The 18,727-nt window shown below is 53.9% G+C and overlaps 1 protein-coding gene across 1 annotated transcript in view; it reads right to left on the bottom strand.

The window, feature by feature from the left end:
* Window positions 1-2,540: 2,540 nt before the first annotated feature.
* Window positions 2,541-18,727, bottom strand: part of CYTH4 (cytohesin 4) — a 32,124-nt gene continuing 15,937 nt past the window's right edge. The window contains exons 6-13 of the mRNA XM_065921609.1: window positions 18,138-18,218; window positions 16,458-16,570; window positions 14,259-14,407; window positions 9,079-9,190; window positions 7,600-7,676; window positions 7,094-7,165; window positions 6,415-6,569; window positions 2,541-5,203 (exon numbers count right to left, since the gene is read on the bottom strand). Of these exons, the coding sequence (XP_065777681.1) occupies window positions 5,131-5,203; window positions 6,415-6,569; window positions 7,094-7,165; window positions 7,600-7,676; window positions 9,079-9,190; window positions 14,259-14,407; window positions 16,458-16,570; window positions 18,138-18,218 (832 nt within the window). The 3' untranslated portion in view covers window positions 2,541-5,130. The remainder of the gene's footprint in view (window positions 5,204-6,414; window positions 6,570-7,093; window positions 7,166-7,599; window positions 7,677-9,078; window positions 9,191-14,258; window positions 14,408-16,457; window positions 16,571-18,137; window positions 18,219-18,727) is intronic.

Below are 18,727 nucleotides of genomic sequence, written 5' to 3'. Positions count from 1 at the left end.
CCCCCCAGCCCTTTGCCCCAGGAGGAGATCAATTCTCCCTCTTTTGTCTGCCCCGCCTCCAGCCTCTGACTCTGATTCATTCTTGTTTCTCTCGGAGCCCAGCACCAGCCAGGAACCCAGCACCGGAAGAGCGAGTTCTCTGGAAATGAGGCCCTGTGGAATCTGGCTTGTCTCCTGGAGGGAAGTTGGTAGATTTTGGGCAGAGGCGGCTGTGTTCACAGCTGTCTGAAAGAAGCCAAATTGGGTAGGAATGATACTGTCAGACAGGGAGACGGAGGAAGGGCCCTGACTGGGTGGGGATCTGTCCTCCCTGGTGGATGCAGGACCAGAGAGGGTCAGTCACTTGTCTAAGATCACGCAGCAATTTGGGGCCCGGCCAGGACTTCGACCCAGATATGTCTCACTCTGAAGCTTCATTCTTCAGCCATTCTGGAGAAGTCTGGCTGGTAAGGGGGCAGGCAGGGGATGCTGGCTGGAGGAGTGAGGTCTCTGCTGCCCCCTGAGGACCCTGCTCTCAGGGCACTCTGGGTGGTCCTTCCATTACAAAGGACAGGCCCCAGGCTGGCAGAACCGGGGTGAAAGGAGGCCTGACTTTGATTCCTTGATGCTCACACTTTGTGGACCCCTGGGGAATGCCTGAGTCATCGCTGAGCTGGCAAACATATTTAGCTCCGTTCATAGTCTCTAATAAATCAATTTCTCCAGGTCTCTCACACCTGCCACTCGACTCCTGGCTGTCCGCCCCCTCCCCATTTCCTGGCCCCAGGCATCTGGGCGCAGGGCCCCAGAAACAGCTCTATGCTTCCAGGCACTGGGCAGGGGTCCTTCTTACCCACTCCTACTCCACCTCAGGCCATCCTGTGCCAAGCTTGTTCTCTCTCTTTCTGTGAGGGCCTCATTCAGCAGCCATGTTACTGGATCCCCAGTCAGAGTTTCACGACAAAGGGCAAAATAGCCTTGGAGACACAAGAGACTACAGCCCGGGGCACACAGCTCAGCCCCCACTCAACCTTTCACCTTCTTGCTTTGGGGTCTTGTTCTGAGACACTCAAGGGAGTCCCAGAAATACATTGCTTTATCAAGCATCCTTGTTTTGGCTCCTCCTGGCTAGAAGAGCCAGGCCTCCAGCTATTTTATCTTTCATGGGCATCTCTGCCAAGAAGCTTTCCCAGATCTACCAGTCCCTCAACCCCTGCATGAATCTTTCCTCCTCCAATGGTCTAGCCTGTTTTGTATCTTCATCAAAGCATGTAAATAGTTTGCCTCGAAGTGATAATAATAATAATTCACTTAACCCTGAGTAGGTACTCAACACTGTTCTAAGTATTTCTATTATTTTCATTTTATAGATGGGAAATCTGAGGCTCAGAATGCCTAGGAAACTTGCTTAAGACTCAGGGTAGAGTTGGGCTTTGAACCCATGACCTCCTGATGGCCTCACTACTGCCCCCTGTGGCCTAATACAGTAAGGGGCTTTTGTGGCACCTTCTCACTTGCCACCCAACACCCCCCCCCTCCCCTGCGGCTCCACACACCAGTCTCAATTCATCTCAGGGCAGGGGCCACCTGGTACCCGTGTCTGAGACTTAGAAGGAAGTCCCTGTTAAACTTTTATGTCCAGAAACTCACCTGTCGGAACCCCTCAGGAAGGAAGATCACATCTTCCTAGAGAGGAAGTAAGTAGTAGAGAGGGCAAGCTACTAGTTCAGGGTCACACAACCAGAAAGCCAGAGAGACAGGGTATCCCGACTCCTAGGCTGAGAAGGGGTGACTGTGCCCCACGTGAAGGGAGGGGGGCGGCCGATGAGCATCTGTGCCCTCAGGGGCTTGGGGCTGCTGGAGCCCACAGGTCCTAGTTGACCGGGTGCATCCTTCTCCAGGAGGCCGACGTCAAGGCTCTCCTCTGGGCCGAGGCCTCATCCCTCCAAAGGGCAGCCCCTTCAGCTCCCCTCTGGCTGCGTCGTGGAACCTCCCATTCACGAGTGGTGGGAGCCCCCTGCTGCCCAGAGCGAGGAGTGTCAGAAGGACGGGAAGGTGGGCAGAAGCCACCGGAGCTGGGGGAGTCCTGGGCCAGCAAGGCAGAGCTGGACCAGATTGCGATGTGGCCCCGCCCACCTCCCCAGCCACGCCCCCACCTAGCCGCTTCACTGTTCCCACAGTTCCCTGCGCCTCTAGATATTTGCGCTAGTTAACGCTGAGGCCCAGAGAGTCTTTTCAGTTGACTTCAGTCAAAGAATTATCGTGCATTCTGTGTGCCAGGCACCGAGCAGTGACAGTCTGGCCTGTGAGGAGCTCGCAGTCAGGATGTGTGTGATGGGGAGGGGCAGACTTGGAGCGAGCTCCCTGCAGTATCAGTTGCGTGTCTTTTCTCCTACCTGGCTGCCAAAACTCAAGTCCGGCTGCTTCGAGAAGCCCCCAGGATTGCCTCTCTGCCCAGCTCAGCCCTCCACCGGCCCGTGTGCTCCACTCTATGTAACAGCATGAGTTGGAATGGGCTGTCTTTCCCCACTAGACTCGAGTTCGTCTGGAGGGCAAGGGCTTTGCCTTGATCATCTTTGGATCCTTGGTTCTGTGTGTGGAGCCTGGCACATAGTAGGTGCTTCAAAAACCTGGGCCGAGTGAAAGTTGATCAGTTCAACGCCTTAAGGTCTTCAAGGAGTGACTCAATGGTGGCATTTCAGACAAGGGGCTGGATTAAGGTGTGGGGACCATCTCAGTGCCCTACACACCTGAAGGGGCTGCCTAGAACTCAGCACCACCAGAACGTCAGTCCCATGCAGGCATGGCTTTTGTCTTGTTCTACCAGTGCTTGAAACAAGGCACTTAATTAAGAGTGTGGAAAATATGAATGAAGAGTAACAAATTCAAGACTCTCTGTGATTCCCCAAGTGATCATTGTATCCAATCTGTACTTGTATCCCTTATCAGACAGGGAACTCACTACTTCTCTCCTGAGCAGCATCCTTTCTCTCTTCAGACAGCATGGGCTATTGGGAAGTTCTTTTGCTTTCCCCTGGCCTTGGCAGAACCAGTGCACTCTTGCCCCTGCTCAGAGGGACCCTTGCTTCAAATTTAGCCCCTGGAGATTTCTGTCCAGGTGGCAGCCCCCAGTGGCCAGAGGATGAGAGTCCAGGGTCTGCTGAGTGTCCACTCTTCTCCATCTGACCCTCCCGCTCTCCAGCTGGGAAAGGGATGAGGGTGAAGGGTTCACATTGGCCTCAAGGATGGGCAGATGTGGTCACGGAGAGGACAGAGCCCCACCCACAAGTTGACTCATGAGCTTTATTCTCTATTCTGAGTGATTCCGAGAACAGCCACTCATGCCCAGAAAATCCCTCATTCCACCCTCTCAGTGACAGGGGAGGAACCCGAGGACCAGAGAGGGGAAGAGAGTGGACTAAGATTGCACAGCCAGTGGCAGGAGAGGACCTCAGAGCCCATGATCCCTGGCTGCCCCTTCAGGGGCCAAAAAAGGCAGCAGATGTGGCACTCAGCTCCCATGCTGCCACGGGGCCTGTGGAAGGCCTCAAACATCCTGTAAATCTTCTTCCTGTCACACCCAAACAGATCCTCCTCAGTGCAGTATCATTACGAGGTGCTTGCCCACCTCCAGAGACAGTGGCCTCACCACTTGTAAGGCAGCTACTCTGTCCTGACCCCACAGAAAGTGTGTACGTGTGTGTGTTGTGAGGTGGGGGAAGAGAAGTTGCCTCCCCTCCCTGGGGGAATTCACCTTGTCCGGCTCACCTACGCAGGCTGACAGTCGAGCAGAGGTAACCCCATCTCCTGTTTTCCTGCCAGGGAACTTCCCTCTAGGGACTCCCCCAGGGCCTGAGTGGCAGGGTAAGTCGCGCTACTGAGAGGAAACCTGTCTGCAGAATGCTCCTCCAGGTTGGGGCCTCCCTGGAGACGGAACTGCCTGCCTGTGGGTAGTGAAGCCAGCTTCACTCTTGATGGTGCTGTGCCAGAGTCTCAGAATGCTAGGACCCTGCTGCGACAGCTGCTCATCACCTCAGGAGCCCTGGGCAGTGGTCCAGCAGGGAGACTGTGGCAGAGACTCTGCTACAAGGGTGTACATCACTCATGGCATGGTTGCTGCCTCCAGGCAGCCCTCCTGGTAACCACAGATCACAAAGCTCTCTTCTTGGCTTCTTGGTTGTACCACCATTTCTGCTTGAGTATGTCTGTTTGAGATGCTCTCTGCCATTTGCTTGAGGAGTCCCACCTGTTCCTTCTCTGAAATGAACATCCTTGAGGATGGGCCCACTTTGCTCTCCGCCTCTCAGCAGTCTTCAGTCCAGAGCCCATTCCGGCTCAGTAAACAGGTGTAGACATCTCCAGCCAGAAGCTCCTTGGGAGACCCGGCACATTCCTGTCCTTCCACGGACAGGAAGCAGTCTGAGCGGGGCCGTTGCTGGCAGGTTGAGGGGTGGAGTGCACAGAGCCAGAAGCCAGAAGGATAGGCACATTCCTATCCAAGCACCACAGTTTTCCAGGAACCAGAGAAGGAGTGTGACTTGGCCGAGGGCACTCAGCAAGTTGAGATGGAGCTAGGACTGAGACTGTGATGTCCAGGCTCCTAGTCCAGTGCTCTTGGGTCTCCTAGAGGTCATGTCCATGGATCTGAGATGTGTCTCCTGTGTCCCTTGGGCAGGGAGGGCCAAGCTCCCACTGAGGAATGGGAGGGGCAGGCTGAGAACCCACTGAGCAGAAGGAGGAGGTGTCGCCATGGTGGAGGGTAGGAAGCACTCAGGCCCCTCCTGCTTTGAAGGCTGATGGCATTTCAGAGGGCAAGGAGACTTCTAACAAAAGAGGAAACTGAGGCCCAGAGAGAGGGCAGGGTGCCAGGCTGTGGCCGCTTTCCTTACCCCTTCCTGTAGTGGACTTGGGCAGGGGTGGGTCCTTTCCTGGATGCCCAGGGCCAGCAGCCTCATGATCGGGCTCTGAGACCTTGGTGGTTCCCACCCACCCCGGCTCTTGAGCCCTGCCTCCCCCACCCTTGCCCCCCACTGTCAGGTCAAAGTGAAGGGGGTTGAGGGAGGATGTCTGTGGGCCCTGGGGTGGGAGTGGGTCTCCAGGTACCACAGGTCATGGGGTTCGCAGGACACCGGGCACCACCTCCAAGGAAGCTCACTGCTTGCTGGCGATCTTCTTCTTCCGAGCAGAGACCAGGTCGTAGAAGGGGACACGAGTGATGCTGGCTCTGGAGTGAGGGTAGGGAAAAGGTTTCAGGGCTGGATGGGCTGGCAAAGGGGTCTCATCTCCCAGGGCTTGTAATAAGGGTGTGCTTCTCCCAGGGCGGGGTTGGCCTGCCCCACTGCAGGGGAAAAGCCTGATGACCCCACCAAGGACCGAGTCAGGGTATGCCACAGACAGGCCTGAGAGCCTCCGGAATTCTGCCCCCACATATCTTTGGACACCTCCCCAGGCCCCGTCAGACTCAGAAGGAGGTGACAAGAGCCCAGGTGGAACTAGCAGACCTGCTTGCCAGTCCTAGTTCTGCCCTTCTCTGGCTGTGTGACCCTGGGCAGGTCCTTTCCCTCTCTGGACCTCAGTCCTCATCTGTAAAATGAAGATGAGAGTGGGTTTGGCCTGGCAGGCTCACAGGGCTGCTGCAAGGTCGGAGGGAAAAGACCCTACAAGTCTCTGGGACATACATGGTCCCCGGCCCATTGACCACTTCCATGTCTTCCTCTGTCGAACAGGACTCACCTCCACTGGTATCTCCCCATGGACTCAGAGTCAAGGTGTTATCCTGCCCCTCCTCCTGTCCCTCCACTGCCCATCACACCTGTCACACTCCAGCCCCTGCATGGTGGTCTTTCTCCCCTGGCCACACCTGTCTGTGGCTCTCCAGCACACTCAGGAGAAACCTGAGCTCTCTGCCACGGCCACCAAGGCCTCGCCATCCTCTGCAGCCTCATTTCCCACTGCTCAGCCCCCAGGCTGCCTGGTCCCCGCATAGCCCTACCCCCTGCACTGCCCAGCATTGCTCAGTCCCACACTGCCCAGCACCGGCTATCCAGGAAGATGTCCAGGCATCCCTATGCCTGACCTACCCATTTGTTTTGGCCTGCATTGCTCCTTCCACCTAGAAAGTCCTCCTCCCCACCTACACCAGGTCTTTCCAGGACCACTTAGGATCCTGATGCTAACAGGCACTGGGCAGAGAGCTTTACTCATAACATCTCCCATGATCCTCCACCATCCCCATGAATTCAGTGCCTTGCTCCTCTGTGTTCTGGGCCAGAGAGGATGCTCACGGAACATGGTGGAAGGGATTTGCATGCCAGAAACAGGAGGGAAGTTCTGGAGTTAGCCCTCTTTACAGACAAGGAAACACGACCCTGAGAGGAGCAGGGCCTTCTGGAAGGTGACCAGAGACCCTTTCCCACCAGCCCAGCCACCCGTTACCGAATAGCTTCGATCCATTGGTCCCGCTCCTCGGCGCTGGAGGCTGAGATCCGGTAAGACTCATGCTTGCCCTCCACCACTTTTCCGTCGCCATCGGTCTTGCAGGCCTTTATCTTCTGGCCCCGGCAGCTGGGGTTGCAGAGCTCCAGGCAGAACTGTGGGCAAGTGGCCAGGTGAGGGCAGGGCAGGGGTGGGAGGAAAGGGCGCTGTGTGGGCTCTCAGGGAGGCTCGGAGAGGCCTAGACACTTGGGAAAGACCAGCATCTAGAAGAGTAGCAGGATACACCTGACTGCCAGGCCTGACTGTGACAGGAGAAGGGGCAGGGGCTGCGGCTCCTCATGCTGGAAACTTACTATGTGTCTGACTTGACCTAAATCCATGATCCCTTTTAAAATCCCCAGTTGACAGATGGGAAAACGGAGGCTCAGAAAGGAGCAGAGACTTATTGAAGGTCCCAGAGCCAGTATCAGGGGCCAGGCTCTGAGAGACAGTGGCCAGGCCCTCTTGATGCCTCTTGACGCTAGGATCCCTGTCCCTAAGAGGGAGGCTGAGGCAAGCCTGAGCTGCTGGAAGGTGTCCCAGGCATGGCCTCGCCTCCTGGAGAGCCCCGCCCAGCCTGCGCTCTGTTTTGGAAATTCCTACAGCTGCTCTGGCCTGAGGCCACCTCGCTGACACCTACTGGCTTCTTGGGGTCGTCCACCTTCTGCACTGAGAGATTCTCAAGGGGTATGATTCCCCGGGGCTCCTTGTCCTGCAGAAGAATAAGAAGGAAGATCAGGATCAGCAAAGGGAGTTGGGACTCAAGGGCAGGGAGTAAACTTGGAAGTTTTGTTGTGACCCTATGGACTATAGCCTGCCAGCCTCCTCTGTCTGAACTCGGCGGCACCCCAGACCCCAAAGAGGAGTGTGCCCGTCTTCCCCAGACTCTGACCAGCCCTGGAGAGGGCAGGGGAGCAGCGTGGGAAGAGCCCTGGCTGGGAGTTAGGAGGCTGGACTTTAAACCCCAGTTCTGCCTTGTACCTTGGCCCAGCCCCTTCCCCTCTGTTTAGCAGCTGTTTCCCCCATCGGTAAGACTGGTGTGGAGGAGGACCGAATGACCTCAAAGAGGCCCCAGCTCTACAGTGGACTGCTTAGTGAGAATCTGGAAAGGGTTTGAGGGGAGGGACAGGGTCGGGTGAGGCTCACAGTGGTGAACTCGAAGTAGTAGAGGCAGCTGTCCGTCAGGATGAACCAGCGTCGCTTCCAGGTCTTCACGCGGCCGCCTGCAAGAGCCAACGATGGAGCCAGTGAGCCCTCCTCTGCCCTGGGCTCCAGCACGTCTCTCCACGGAAGAGCAGGGCCTCCGAGGCCCACCTCTGGGCCCCCACCCTGGCCCCCTAACCCCTAGCTTGCTACACCTCCCCCGCATCTCTCTCTCCCCCACTTAAAACCTAAGGGGTTCCATCACCTCCAGGCTGCCCCAGAGCCCCTCCCTAGTCCAGCCCCAGGGGCAGGCTGGCCATTCCTGCACCTTCCTCCTGCCCCCACCACTCTGTTCATCCCTTGGCCCGCTCCCTGCCTGGTGCTGTGCTAAGCCTTTCATCTTTCACTTGCCAGGCAATGTTCTAGAGGGTTCAAGAAACATTCACTTATTAATCCCTATGACTGCCTATGAGGAGCGGACCATTATTAACCCCATTTTACAGATGAGGAGACTGCAGGGCAGAGAGGGTACGTCATCTGCTCAGGGTCTGGCAGCAGAGCTGGGAACTGAACCCCAGTGTCTGAGCCCCAGAGCCCAAGTGCATGGTCATTTCCCCACATGTTTAATCCTCCCAAGGATGGCTGTTACCATTCCACAGCTATGGAAACTGAGGCCAAGGATGGATGGAGGAGCTGGGATCTGTGACTTAGAGCTGCCCTGGGGCTGAAAACTGTCAGCTGGGCAAGAAAAGGAGGTTGCAGTCTGCAGGTGGATGGACTGGGAGGTGGGCCTGGAGAGATGGTGGGTCTGGATGGGCCCTCAGGCCAGGGCCCTGCTCCCACACACGGCGTCTGTCCTCCCTTGACTTGGAAAGCCTCTGTGCCTGGCTGGCTGCCCCTGCCCAGAGGTGCCCAGCATGTGTGCGGGTGGTAGGCTCAGATGGCCAGGTCCTACAGTTCCGCTGCTAGAACTTGCAGCAGCTGCTGCCGTGGCACCCACCACAGCTCCCCTCTGCAGGCCCAAGGCCCTCCCTGTCCCCAGTCCTGTTGAGGAGAGGCTCCCCAAGCCACATCCTCTCACACTTCCTCCCCCCGTCTTTCAGGGACACCTAACCATCTGCCCACCAAATTCTGCCACTGGCTGGCTATGTGGCCTTGGGCTGGTCCCTTAACCTCACTGGGCCTGGGCTTCCTCAGAGTCACTTTAGGAAGAAAGATCTCTGGTTGAAGGGCTTATCTATGAATCAATCTGTCAGCTTCCTGTCTCCCTTCCTGTTCATTGTTCTCTCCCCCACTGTCCCCTCATCCCCAGGACAGACGGAGGGAGGGTTGGGGCAAGCAGCCTGCTGCCCTGGGGCTCAGGAGGTGCTCAACTCCACCACCCGAGGCTTCAAGTCAAATGGGTGCGTGTGTCAGCCGTGTTGCATGAGTGTGTAGGCACATCAGTGCATGTGCCCCAGAATGCAGGAGTGTGTGTCTTACCCAGTTTGAGCAGCCAGCCCTCGCGGTCGGGTTTGAAGAAGGTGTGGGTGAGGTCATTGCCATCGTCCTCGGGGATGGAGAAGGGCTCGCTCTTGATGCTGTCGAAGAGGTTCTACCCCAAGAGAAGGGAGGGAAAGACCCGCTGTGACATTTATCCAGGGCCTCGGTCTGGCCTATGTGGCCTCGGGCAGGTCAGTGACTCTGTGCCTCAAGGTGGGAAGCTGATCTTGGCCCTAACAGATCCCTCTCCTAGGAAGAGACCAGAGATCTCTTCTGGGGCATGGGAATTTCCCAGAAAGCAGGTTTCAGTTCTCCGTGAAGGACTTTCTAGTTGTTAGAGCTGCTGAAATATGGAAGAAGCAACTTTGTAGGACAATGGGTTCCCTGTCACCAGAGGTATGCAAGCCAGGGCTGAGAATTCCCTGCGGGAGAGTTGTAGATGTTGGCAATGATCATCCCTCTGTGTTTTGAACCCCCTATTGTGGGACACTGCCTTCCATGGACAACCTGCCCAGATTTCCAACTGTTTGGGAAAAACATTCTAAATTGTCTAATTCTGCTGATTAAAACCAGGCACAATGGTGGGTCACCATCATCGACATAATGAAATCATTCCCTTCTGTTGTGTTTGTGTGTGCTGCTGTTCAGATGGTTTCCTTGAAATGTTAAATGAAAAATTTCACAAGTACTGTTCGATTCCCCAAAGTTTTAGAAATGGTGTTTGCTGGTTTTTAAACATCTTTTCTGATCCAGGAGCTTAGGGATGGTGGTAGGGTAAGAGAGTAGGGGAGGAGGGTGTTGGCCTGTAGCAGGTTTTCCTGGGTTTGATGGAGACAACTCAGCTGGCTGTGGTGGGTTGAGTGGGGAAGGGCAGGGACCACTTTCCCTTTTCGGAGCCCCCACATTCCTAGAGCAGCCAGGAAGCCCTGCTGCCCCTCCCTCTCTGGCCCAGCCTGGCCCTGAGGTTTCCCTAGTAGCCCCAGCTGGTTGAAGGAGTTCTGTTCTCTAAGACCTGTTCTCTGTCAGCAAAGCTGGCAGCCCATACAAATATTCTGAAGGCCCAAGGGGGCAAGCAGGGGGACAGACAAGGCCTCATCCTTCACGACACCCACGGGGAGCCCCCGGCTGCTTCTGCGGGCCTCCTACAGCCTACACATTCTGCCCCCACAAGGAAAGAAGCTCTGTTCACCCACATTTCCTGTGCCTTATAAAACCAGGCTCCCCTCACCCCCTGTAAGAAAACACCCTTGCACCTGCCACCACCAAATCAGGCTGTCTTCTCCTGGCTGGGGAGACATGATCAGAAAGACAACAGCCACTCACCAGTGGTTGTGCTGGCCTTGCATCCACCCTTCCCCACCCATTCTGTTCTCCTCTGGAGAATCACCCCCTTACTTTCTGTTCAGGTTGCTCAGGGGTTTGACACTGCCCACCCAGCACTCCCTCGAGGCTCCAGGAGACAGGGAATGACTCCCATCTGGCTAATTAGAGCATTTCTTCCTACTGGTCACAGTGACTGATTCAGAGAGGGACTTGTGACCCACACCAGCCAATAAGCCTTCATTCTGGGACTCTAAACTGATAAGCAAGATGGAAGCCTGGAGTTGCCCAGGTCCTCTCTGGGGAACTTGGGGGAAAGCCTGTTTAAGAGGGAAGCCAATTTGGAAGAGGAGAATGCTCAGAGATGGAGAGACCAGATTGAGCCCTGACCTCAATGAAGCACCTGGGTCTAGCCGAACCTGAAGCTGACCATCAGTCCCCCATCTTTATTGACATGAGTTGAGAATTCCTCCAGCCAAGGAAGAAACTGGAAGCTGGGAAACAAGTCAACATCTGCACTCCCAAATCTTCCTTTCTGGTCTCTGCAGAGAGGAGGGCTCAGGTAGACGTGGGTTTGAACCTGGACTCCTCACAGACTTAGCCCCCCTGGCCAGCTACCTCTACTGCAGCTCAGTTTCCTTTGCTGTAAGCTGGGGGTGGGGTGAGGTGGGAATGGTACCTGATGCCTGTGGTTGTCAGGGGAACTTAAGGAGCCCGATACACAGTCATTTCTGATGGAGATGCTTGGACAAGAACCCAGGAGGTCTGGCCCTACCTACAGCAGAAGATGCCCTCAACTGACTGTTTCCTTTGCTGGACCTTGGTTTCTGCACCTGTGACACCAGAGGGTGGATGAGCTCTCCTCCTTCCCCTCTCTTTCTTTTCCTTCTTCACCCCGGGTCCCTCTCTGGGCAGCTGTGTCATGGTGAGTGGAGCCAGGCACTTGAAGTGCTTTGTCTGCTTCTCAGGAGAACAATGTAAGGAGAACAATGCTTCTCAGTGTCATCAGCCCACGTTGCAGATGGAGAAACCGAGGCTCACACTCAAGGACACGCAGCCATAAAGGCGGAGCTGGGATTTGATCTCCTGTCCTCTGAGTCCACAGCCTGTGCCTTTGCCCTGAGTCTCTTAGGCACTCTGCCCTGTCCCCATCAGGATGGCCAGGGCAAGACTCGCTCACCTGCCTGAGCCCCCGCTCCCATCAGGCACTTCTCCAAAGCCTTTCCCACCTGCGTACCCTCATGGTCACAGAGTGACCTCTCTTTAGGTGATGTGTCTATGTCAATTTAATTTCATAAATCAGGCCACTTAAAAATGTTATATGTCCTGGAGAATCCTTCCACAAAGCCACAAACTGATACTTAAAGATACTTAAAGATACTTAAAGATACTTAAAGCTGAGTCCTTGCTTTACACATGGGGAAGATGAAGCCCCAAAAGAAAGCAAGAAGACCCCCCAGTCCACAGCAGCTTTCTGTAAAAACCTTGTAGAGCAAGGACTAGGCCAGTGTGGTTCTCTTTGTGCCCTGAAAGCTTCTGGATTCATTAGCCAGCCCAGAGACATAGGTGCTGTGCTAAATACCTTACATGTCTACACTAATCCCATAAGCTGGGAGCTCAGAGAGATCAAGTCTCTTACCTAAAGTCACACAACTAGAAAATGAAGGAGCTAGCACTTGGATGTGGCTGTGACTCCAACGCTATGTTCTTTTCCCTGCCTCTCGGCTGCCAAGGAGGATAATAAACCCTTTCCAGACCTCCCAGGCAGAGTTTGAAGCTAAATTGAGATAATAGACCCAAAAGCCCTATGAGAAGAAAGTTACAAGCTCTATACAAATGCAGCACATTGTTATTAACAAAAGACTTGAATTGGGAAAAATACCTAAGGAGGGAGCTGCTGAAGGAGGCTCTCCCGGGACAGAAGCAATAAAGTGGCACCTGGGAGATCCAACAGGACTGGTGCTGGCAGGCTGTTAACTCATTACCTGCCAGACCAGCTGTGCCCAGCTTCCTGCTCCAAGTACCACAATGAGATGAGTTTTCAAAGGCCTTTCACATTTCAGGCAGTTTACTAAGGGCTGGGGATTTTAAATAATTATTAATGATTCTTAATAGCGACCTAAGCTACCATTTAGAGCTTGTGCTATGTACCTGGCATGGGCTATGCCCTTTACGTTTTTAAAAATTACTACTCACAGCAGCTCTGTGACGCAGGCGTTATTATTCCCGTTCTCCTGGTTGAGGAAATGGTGGCCCCGAGAGGGTGAGTCATTGCTCAAGGTCATCCAGGAGGCGAACAACGGGGAGATGGGACTTGACCTGAGCTCTAATCTACTCTCAAGCCCTCATTTCATATCATAAAGTGAAAAAAGTGAAAGTGAAGTCGCTCAGTCGTGTCTGACTCTTTGCAACCCCATGGACTGTAGCCTACCAGGCTCTTCCGTCCATGGGATTCTCCAGGCAAGAATACTGGAGTGGGTTGCCATTTCCTTCTCCAATTTCATATCATGCCCCCCTCCAAAATAAATTTTCTCTGGGGATCGAGAAGGGTGAAGGGCTAAGGGCACAGCTGTTTTCAAACCCTGAAGAGCACCAGAGTCATTCCAGATCCAGGCTCTCTCCCACCCCCACCAGACTTCTGCTGCAGAACATACACAGGGTGCTAAGCTGCCAGGGTGGGGTTCACATTGTCTCCTCCCCTCCTGCCAGACTCTGACCCAGAGGGAACTGAAACTCTATAGAGCTCTGGGCACCTCTAATCCTAGAAATGAATGGTCAGTTCATTTTTGCTGAGCCAGGCTTTGAATCTCACTCCTTTCTAAGATAGTTCCCAGCTCCACTTTGCCCATAGGAAGCAGGTAAACTCTGCAGGCTGTAGTTCAAAGCCCTGGGCACTCTGGCCCCACCTTGGTGCCCATCACTGTCTGTCTCTACCCAGATGGCTACTTCGGATGCCCCTCCCTTTCCCTACCAGGTCAAGTGCTGGCCACTTCCTCTTTCTGGAATGTCCTTCCCCTGCTTCTCCTCTGGGCAAACTCCCACTCAACCTTCAAGGCCAGTTCAAAGTCACCTCCTCTGTGAAGTCTTCCAGGATGGCACTCTTTCCCTGCCCCTGGGACAGTGATAGTATTGTCTGCTGGGTCTCCATAGCTAGGTTCCTATGGTCAGCATAGCTTGAATCAGGCAGGGCTGGAATTCACATGTGTTTTATCTTCCCACCGGACCCTGAACTTGGGCTGATTCATCCCTGGATGCCCCATGCCAGGCCAGAGCCTGGTGCAGTGTGGCAGGGGTGGGGGCTGTTTAGGATGGGATAGGAAGGCTGGGTTCTGCTCGACTCTGGAGCTGATGTGTAGCCTATGGAAGACCCGTTTCTTCCTCTCTCGAAGAGGGAGGGGTTTGAGCAGAGGTTGGGAATTTTCTGTTCTGACCCACTGAGAGTCTAAGACTCTGGGATTCCAAGAAATAGACTAGGTGGTATGAGGCACCCTTTCGAGGAAGGTGTGAATGATGGGTGTCTAGAGCTCCTCAAAGGCTGAGGTCCAGGCGGACCTCCTGGGTGTTCAGTCTTGGACTTCCTTCTTAAGATGGGACCACTTGCGAAAGCCCATTTCAGGACCAACCTCTTTTGTGACGGTCCATCCCCTGGACAGAGGAGCCTGGCTGGCAACAGTCCATAGTGTCGAAAAAAAGTCAGACACAGCTGAAGCAACTTAGCACATCTCAAGACAGTTCTTGGCCTGGGAGGGCCCCCTCCTGGAAAGGCCTCTCTTAGATGAGCCCCTCTTGGGTCATCCGCCCAAAGGCAGGCCCCTCCTGGATGCCTGGAGACCAGCTGGCCGGGGCCACGCCCCTCTTACCCGCAGCTGCTCCTCAGGCAAGTCACTCCCGTCGTTGATGCCACGGTTCATGGACACAAAGCGCTCGAAGGGCGGCCTGTCCCGGACGTTGGGGTTGTGGAGGCTGGTGTTGAGCATGATGATGGAGAAGGACAGGACGTAGCAGGTGTCTGCGGGACACGACAGTGGTCAGAGTCCTGGCCCTGGCCACGCCCCCTCCTCTGCCCTAACCCCTCCGGGGCAGAGAGTTGGCTGTCTCAATGCCCTGAAGGTCCACCCTGTCCTCCCGGCTTGGCATTCAAGTCCTTGCCTCACCTCCCACTCTTCCGGAGCTCCCTGCTGCAAGCAAGCTTCAGCTGTCAGTTGCCCGGGCCCCTGTGTGCCTCCCACCCGGCACTACTGCTCCTGCTGGGCCCCCTGCCTGGCACGACCTCCTCTCCCCTTTTCTATCCATTTAAACCCTCCTGCTCCAGCCCTCCTCCCCGCCGAGCCCTTCCTGCCCCCCTGCCCACTCTGTTCTCTGCCTCCTTGGAACTCAGAGGATGCTTATTGTTTGCTACCCTGTTCAGGGCTGGGTCACGTGTTGCTTGGTAATCTTGCTAGCATTGTGGGGCTCCCAGAGCCGAGCTCCTGTTCTATTATTCAGACTTTCACGTGCTTGTGCTCAGGATTCAGGCTGGGCTGAGCGTTTGGGAGGGAGATGATCGCTACTCTGTGATGTTTTAAATCCCTGAGTCCAGAGCCAGCGAAGTTCAGCTGTGACCCCAGCTCTCCGGTTGACCTTGAAAAGCGCTTGAGTTCCCAGAGCCTCAGCTTCCCCATCTGCAATATGAGGTGTGTTAAGTCGCTTTAGTTGTGTCTGACTCTTTGTGACCCCATGGACTCTAGGCTGCCAGACTCCTCTGTCTATGGGGTTCTCCAGGCAAGAATACTGGAGTGGGTTGCCATGCCCTCCTCCAGGGAATCTTCCCGACCCAGGGATTGAACCTGCGTCTCTTATGTCTAACCTGCATTGGTAGGTGGGTTCTTTACCACTAGGGCCACATGGGAAGTCCCTGCAATATTTTAGAAGGTTTAACTTTGAAAGAGCTTCATGTTCATTAACGATTTTACCTCTGATAACAGTGGCTTTAATGTTGCTGGTGCTTGCCCTGTGCTAAGCTCTTTACATCCCCTGACAACACTAATGAGGCCAGCACTGTTACTGCCCCAACCCATTTTACAGATTAGGAAACTGAGGCACAGGGAGAGTAAGTTACATGTCCCAGGTCACAAGATTAACTAGTTCAACGGTGATTCAAATCTGGTGCTTTAAAATTCCTTCCTTCCTACAAATATTTATGGAGTAACTAATAAATGCTACAGAATGGGGATTCATTGGTGAAAAAAATCTGTATGGTCACCATCCTTGTGAGTTGTTTAAAATTGTGGGACTGATAGATAATAAGCAAGCAAATCCCTAATTTATGTATAACCACAAGGTGGGCAAATGCTCTGTAGGACTTGTCCATAGACACACTGCTAAGAAGCCCCCTTCACTTCTCTGAGTCTTTATGTGCAAGGATGAGAATACTGCTGACCTCACAGAGTAGATGTATGGATTACATGACTTGCATAGGTAAAGCACTTAGCATCTGGGGAGTGCTTAGTACTTGGACTTGGTTATTGCCATGGTACCTTCAGATCCAGAGAAGAGACCAGGACAAGCCTGCCATCATTTCTCTCCCACCCTGTTGGGAAGTGTGGAGGACTGATTTTTGCTGATATCCATCTTATCCTCCCTGGCCCCGTGCATTCCGCCCAGTCTATTTCTGCTTCTGTGCCTTTGCTCAAACTAGAACCCCAGTCCCAAAGACCCTTTCTCCCCTTGACCTCCTGAAGAACTCCTATTCATCCTTCAAAACCCCACTCAGACATCAGGCCCTCTGGTAAGCCAGCCTGGACATGCTGAATCTCCCACCCCCACCCTCAAATGAGACACTGATACCTTAGCACCCCACGCCATTATTTCCTGCCTTCTCTCCCAAGGGTCATGCCTTTGGGAGATGTGTGTGTAGGCAGCTCTGCCTGACACACACCCAGCAGAGGGTCTGGCACGGATATGGTGCTCAGTGAGGGCTGATGACAGGATCTGGGCCCCCAGGGTCTGGGTGCTTGGGAGAGACCTGGAGCCTCAGGAGGTAGGTTTGCACCTGGCAGGGTCCCCTCCCACATAGGCACCTGTGGACTGGAAGACGCCGGGGTTGCAGAGGCAGTATCGGGAGGCGAAGGTCTCCATCATGCGGTCGATCTTCTGGGCCTCGCCTGGCAGCCGGAAGCTCCACAGGAATTGTCTGGGGTCAGGGAACAGAGCCATGGGCAGTGGATGTGGAGGGCTCTCAGAGGCGGTAAGAGGGCCCCCCATTCCCCCCCTTCAATAAACTGCTCTGCCTCTCTCATGCTTAGGTAAATGGGAGACTCTGACCTGACCTCTAGACTAATGGGAAGGGTCAGTGGAATTTGTGCTGTGAGCACCAAGTCTGCAGGAGGGATCCAAGAAATGCCTTTTCTTCTAGAATACAGGAGCTTAGTGGACATTCTTCTCTGCCCATCTGTGGCCTAGCACCATTTGTGGCCCAGTCCACCCCAGCCCATGAGGGGACCAATGCGGATTCTCAGGTTCTAAGGCTTCTCTCCACCTGGCCACTGGGCCCTGGGATCTGTGGGACCCTGGGGTCGTTCCTTGGCTGAGCTTCCTTTTCTTGGAACTGAATGATATCCACAGCTTCCAACTGAATTCGCCAAGGTCAAGGGCCATGCCTGCTCCTCTCACATCTCCCGCTGAGCCTTGAACACTGGGACTATGTTTACTGAGCCAGTGCCTGCTCAGTAAAGGCTTGTTAAATGAGCGAGAGAATGAAAAAAATGAAAAAATGAACGAACAAATTTTGGAGACTCTCAACCTACCCCTCTCCTTTAAAAAGCATGAGAGTTGAAGGGAAGGTCACATTGCTTAGATAGTGGTGGCTTTTTCCTTCTCTGCCTTGCAAACTCCTAATCATCTGTCCAAACCCAGATCAAATGCCCCTACTCAGGAGATGATTTTCCAGACATCATCTGCAGCAGCAAGACTTACTAAACCCTTACTATGGATAAATTCTAAGCACTTTCTTACTTAGTCCTCACCACCTTATGAGGATGGTGTTGTTATTAATCCCATTTTACAGATAAAGAAACTGAGGCACAGAGAGGGTTTTTTTTTTTTTTTTTGGTGACTTTCCCCAGGGGTGAGTAGCAGATGTAGGGTATGAACTGTGCAGTCTAGCTCCAGAGTATGTGCTCCTTACCCATATATATTAATGTCTCCCATCACTATAAAAATGAGTAGCAAAAATAATATCCTAATTAGAAAATGATAAGTAATAATAAATGTAGTACACACAAGCTGTATTAATAAAATAAATAAAATAAGCACTAATTCAAAAAACAGTGGGAATAGCAGTCATAATAATAGTACTTGTGATTAAAATGATTAAATATTATTATAATAATGATATAATAATTAGCAGTAGTAGTAGCAGTAACAAGCCAGGTGCTGATACAGGCAGTCCATGCCTGTTATCTCATCTAACCTCAGCTCTCTTTGGGGATACTGTCATCAATTACTTCTATTTATTTATTAAAAACAATGTTTTGGCCACACCGCACAGCCTGCAGGATCTTAGTTCCCTGACCAGGGATTGAACTCAAGCCCTCAGCAGTGAAAGAACTGAGTCTGAACCACTGGATCCCCAGGGAATTCCCTCTTTAATTAATTTTGCACCTGATGCTTTGTTTGTGCTGTTAGCCATGTGGATGATGGTGCCCCCAACACCCCTCCGACCCCTTGGGAATCAGGCCCCTGCCCCCTGGACCACTCACCTGAGGGCCTGGACGAGGTTGAGGTTAGCAAACTCATGGCAATCTACAAAGGCCTGGAGGACCTGCAGGTTGATGGGGTCCCTGGAGAGGAGACAGAAGGGAGGGTGGGACATATTTGAGCATTTGTACCCCCTTCTAGAGGGGTTGAGGTGGGGGAGGCTGAGGAGGGGACAGACATCCTCCTCCTGAATCCAGCCACCCTCTGGTCTGTTCACATGTCTGACCCTGCATCACCGGCCTCCCACCGCGATCTGCACACCCATGTCCTCCCACTCACAGCAGACCCCCCCACACCCTCCTGGCTTACCAGCACTGACCTCAGTCAGGAGAGGGCTCTGGCTTCGGAGTGGCCTGTGCTGAGTCACTTTCTGTCTGGGTGACCCCTCACAAACCACCCGACCTCCCCAAGCCCCGGTATTCTCATCTGTAAAATGGAGAGAACCATGTCCACCCCCACTTCCTCTGTCTTCTCAGATCTGAAGTCAGAAAGCCCTGCCCTTCTTGCCAGCTGCATTCCTGGCTTGCTTAGGAGAAGGAGAGTGTCATCTGAGGTGCCTGGGAGAGGGGGTGCTGGCTTGCTGGCCCAGCTC

The sequence above is a fragment of the Muntiacus reevesi genome, chromosome 1, assembly GCF_963930625.1.
Source record: "Muntiacus reevesi chromosome 1, mMunRee1.1, whole genome shotgun sequence".
In the NCBI taxonomy this organism is placed as follows: Eukaryota; Metazoa; Chordata; class Mammalia; order Artiodactyla; family Cervidae; genus Muntiacus; species Muntiacus reevesi.
This window is presented reverse-complemented; position numbering and strand designations above follow the sequence as displayed.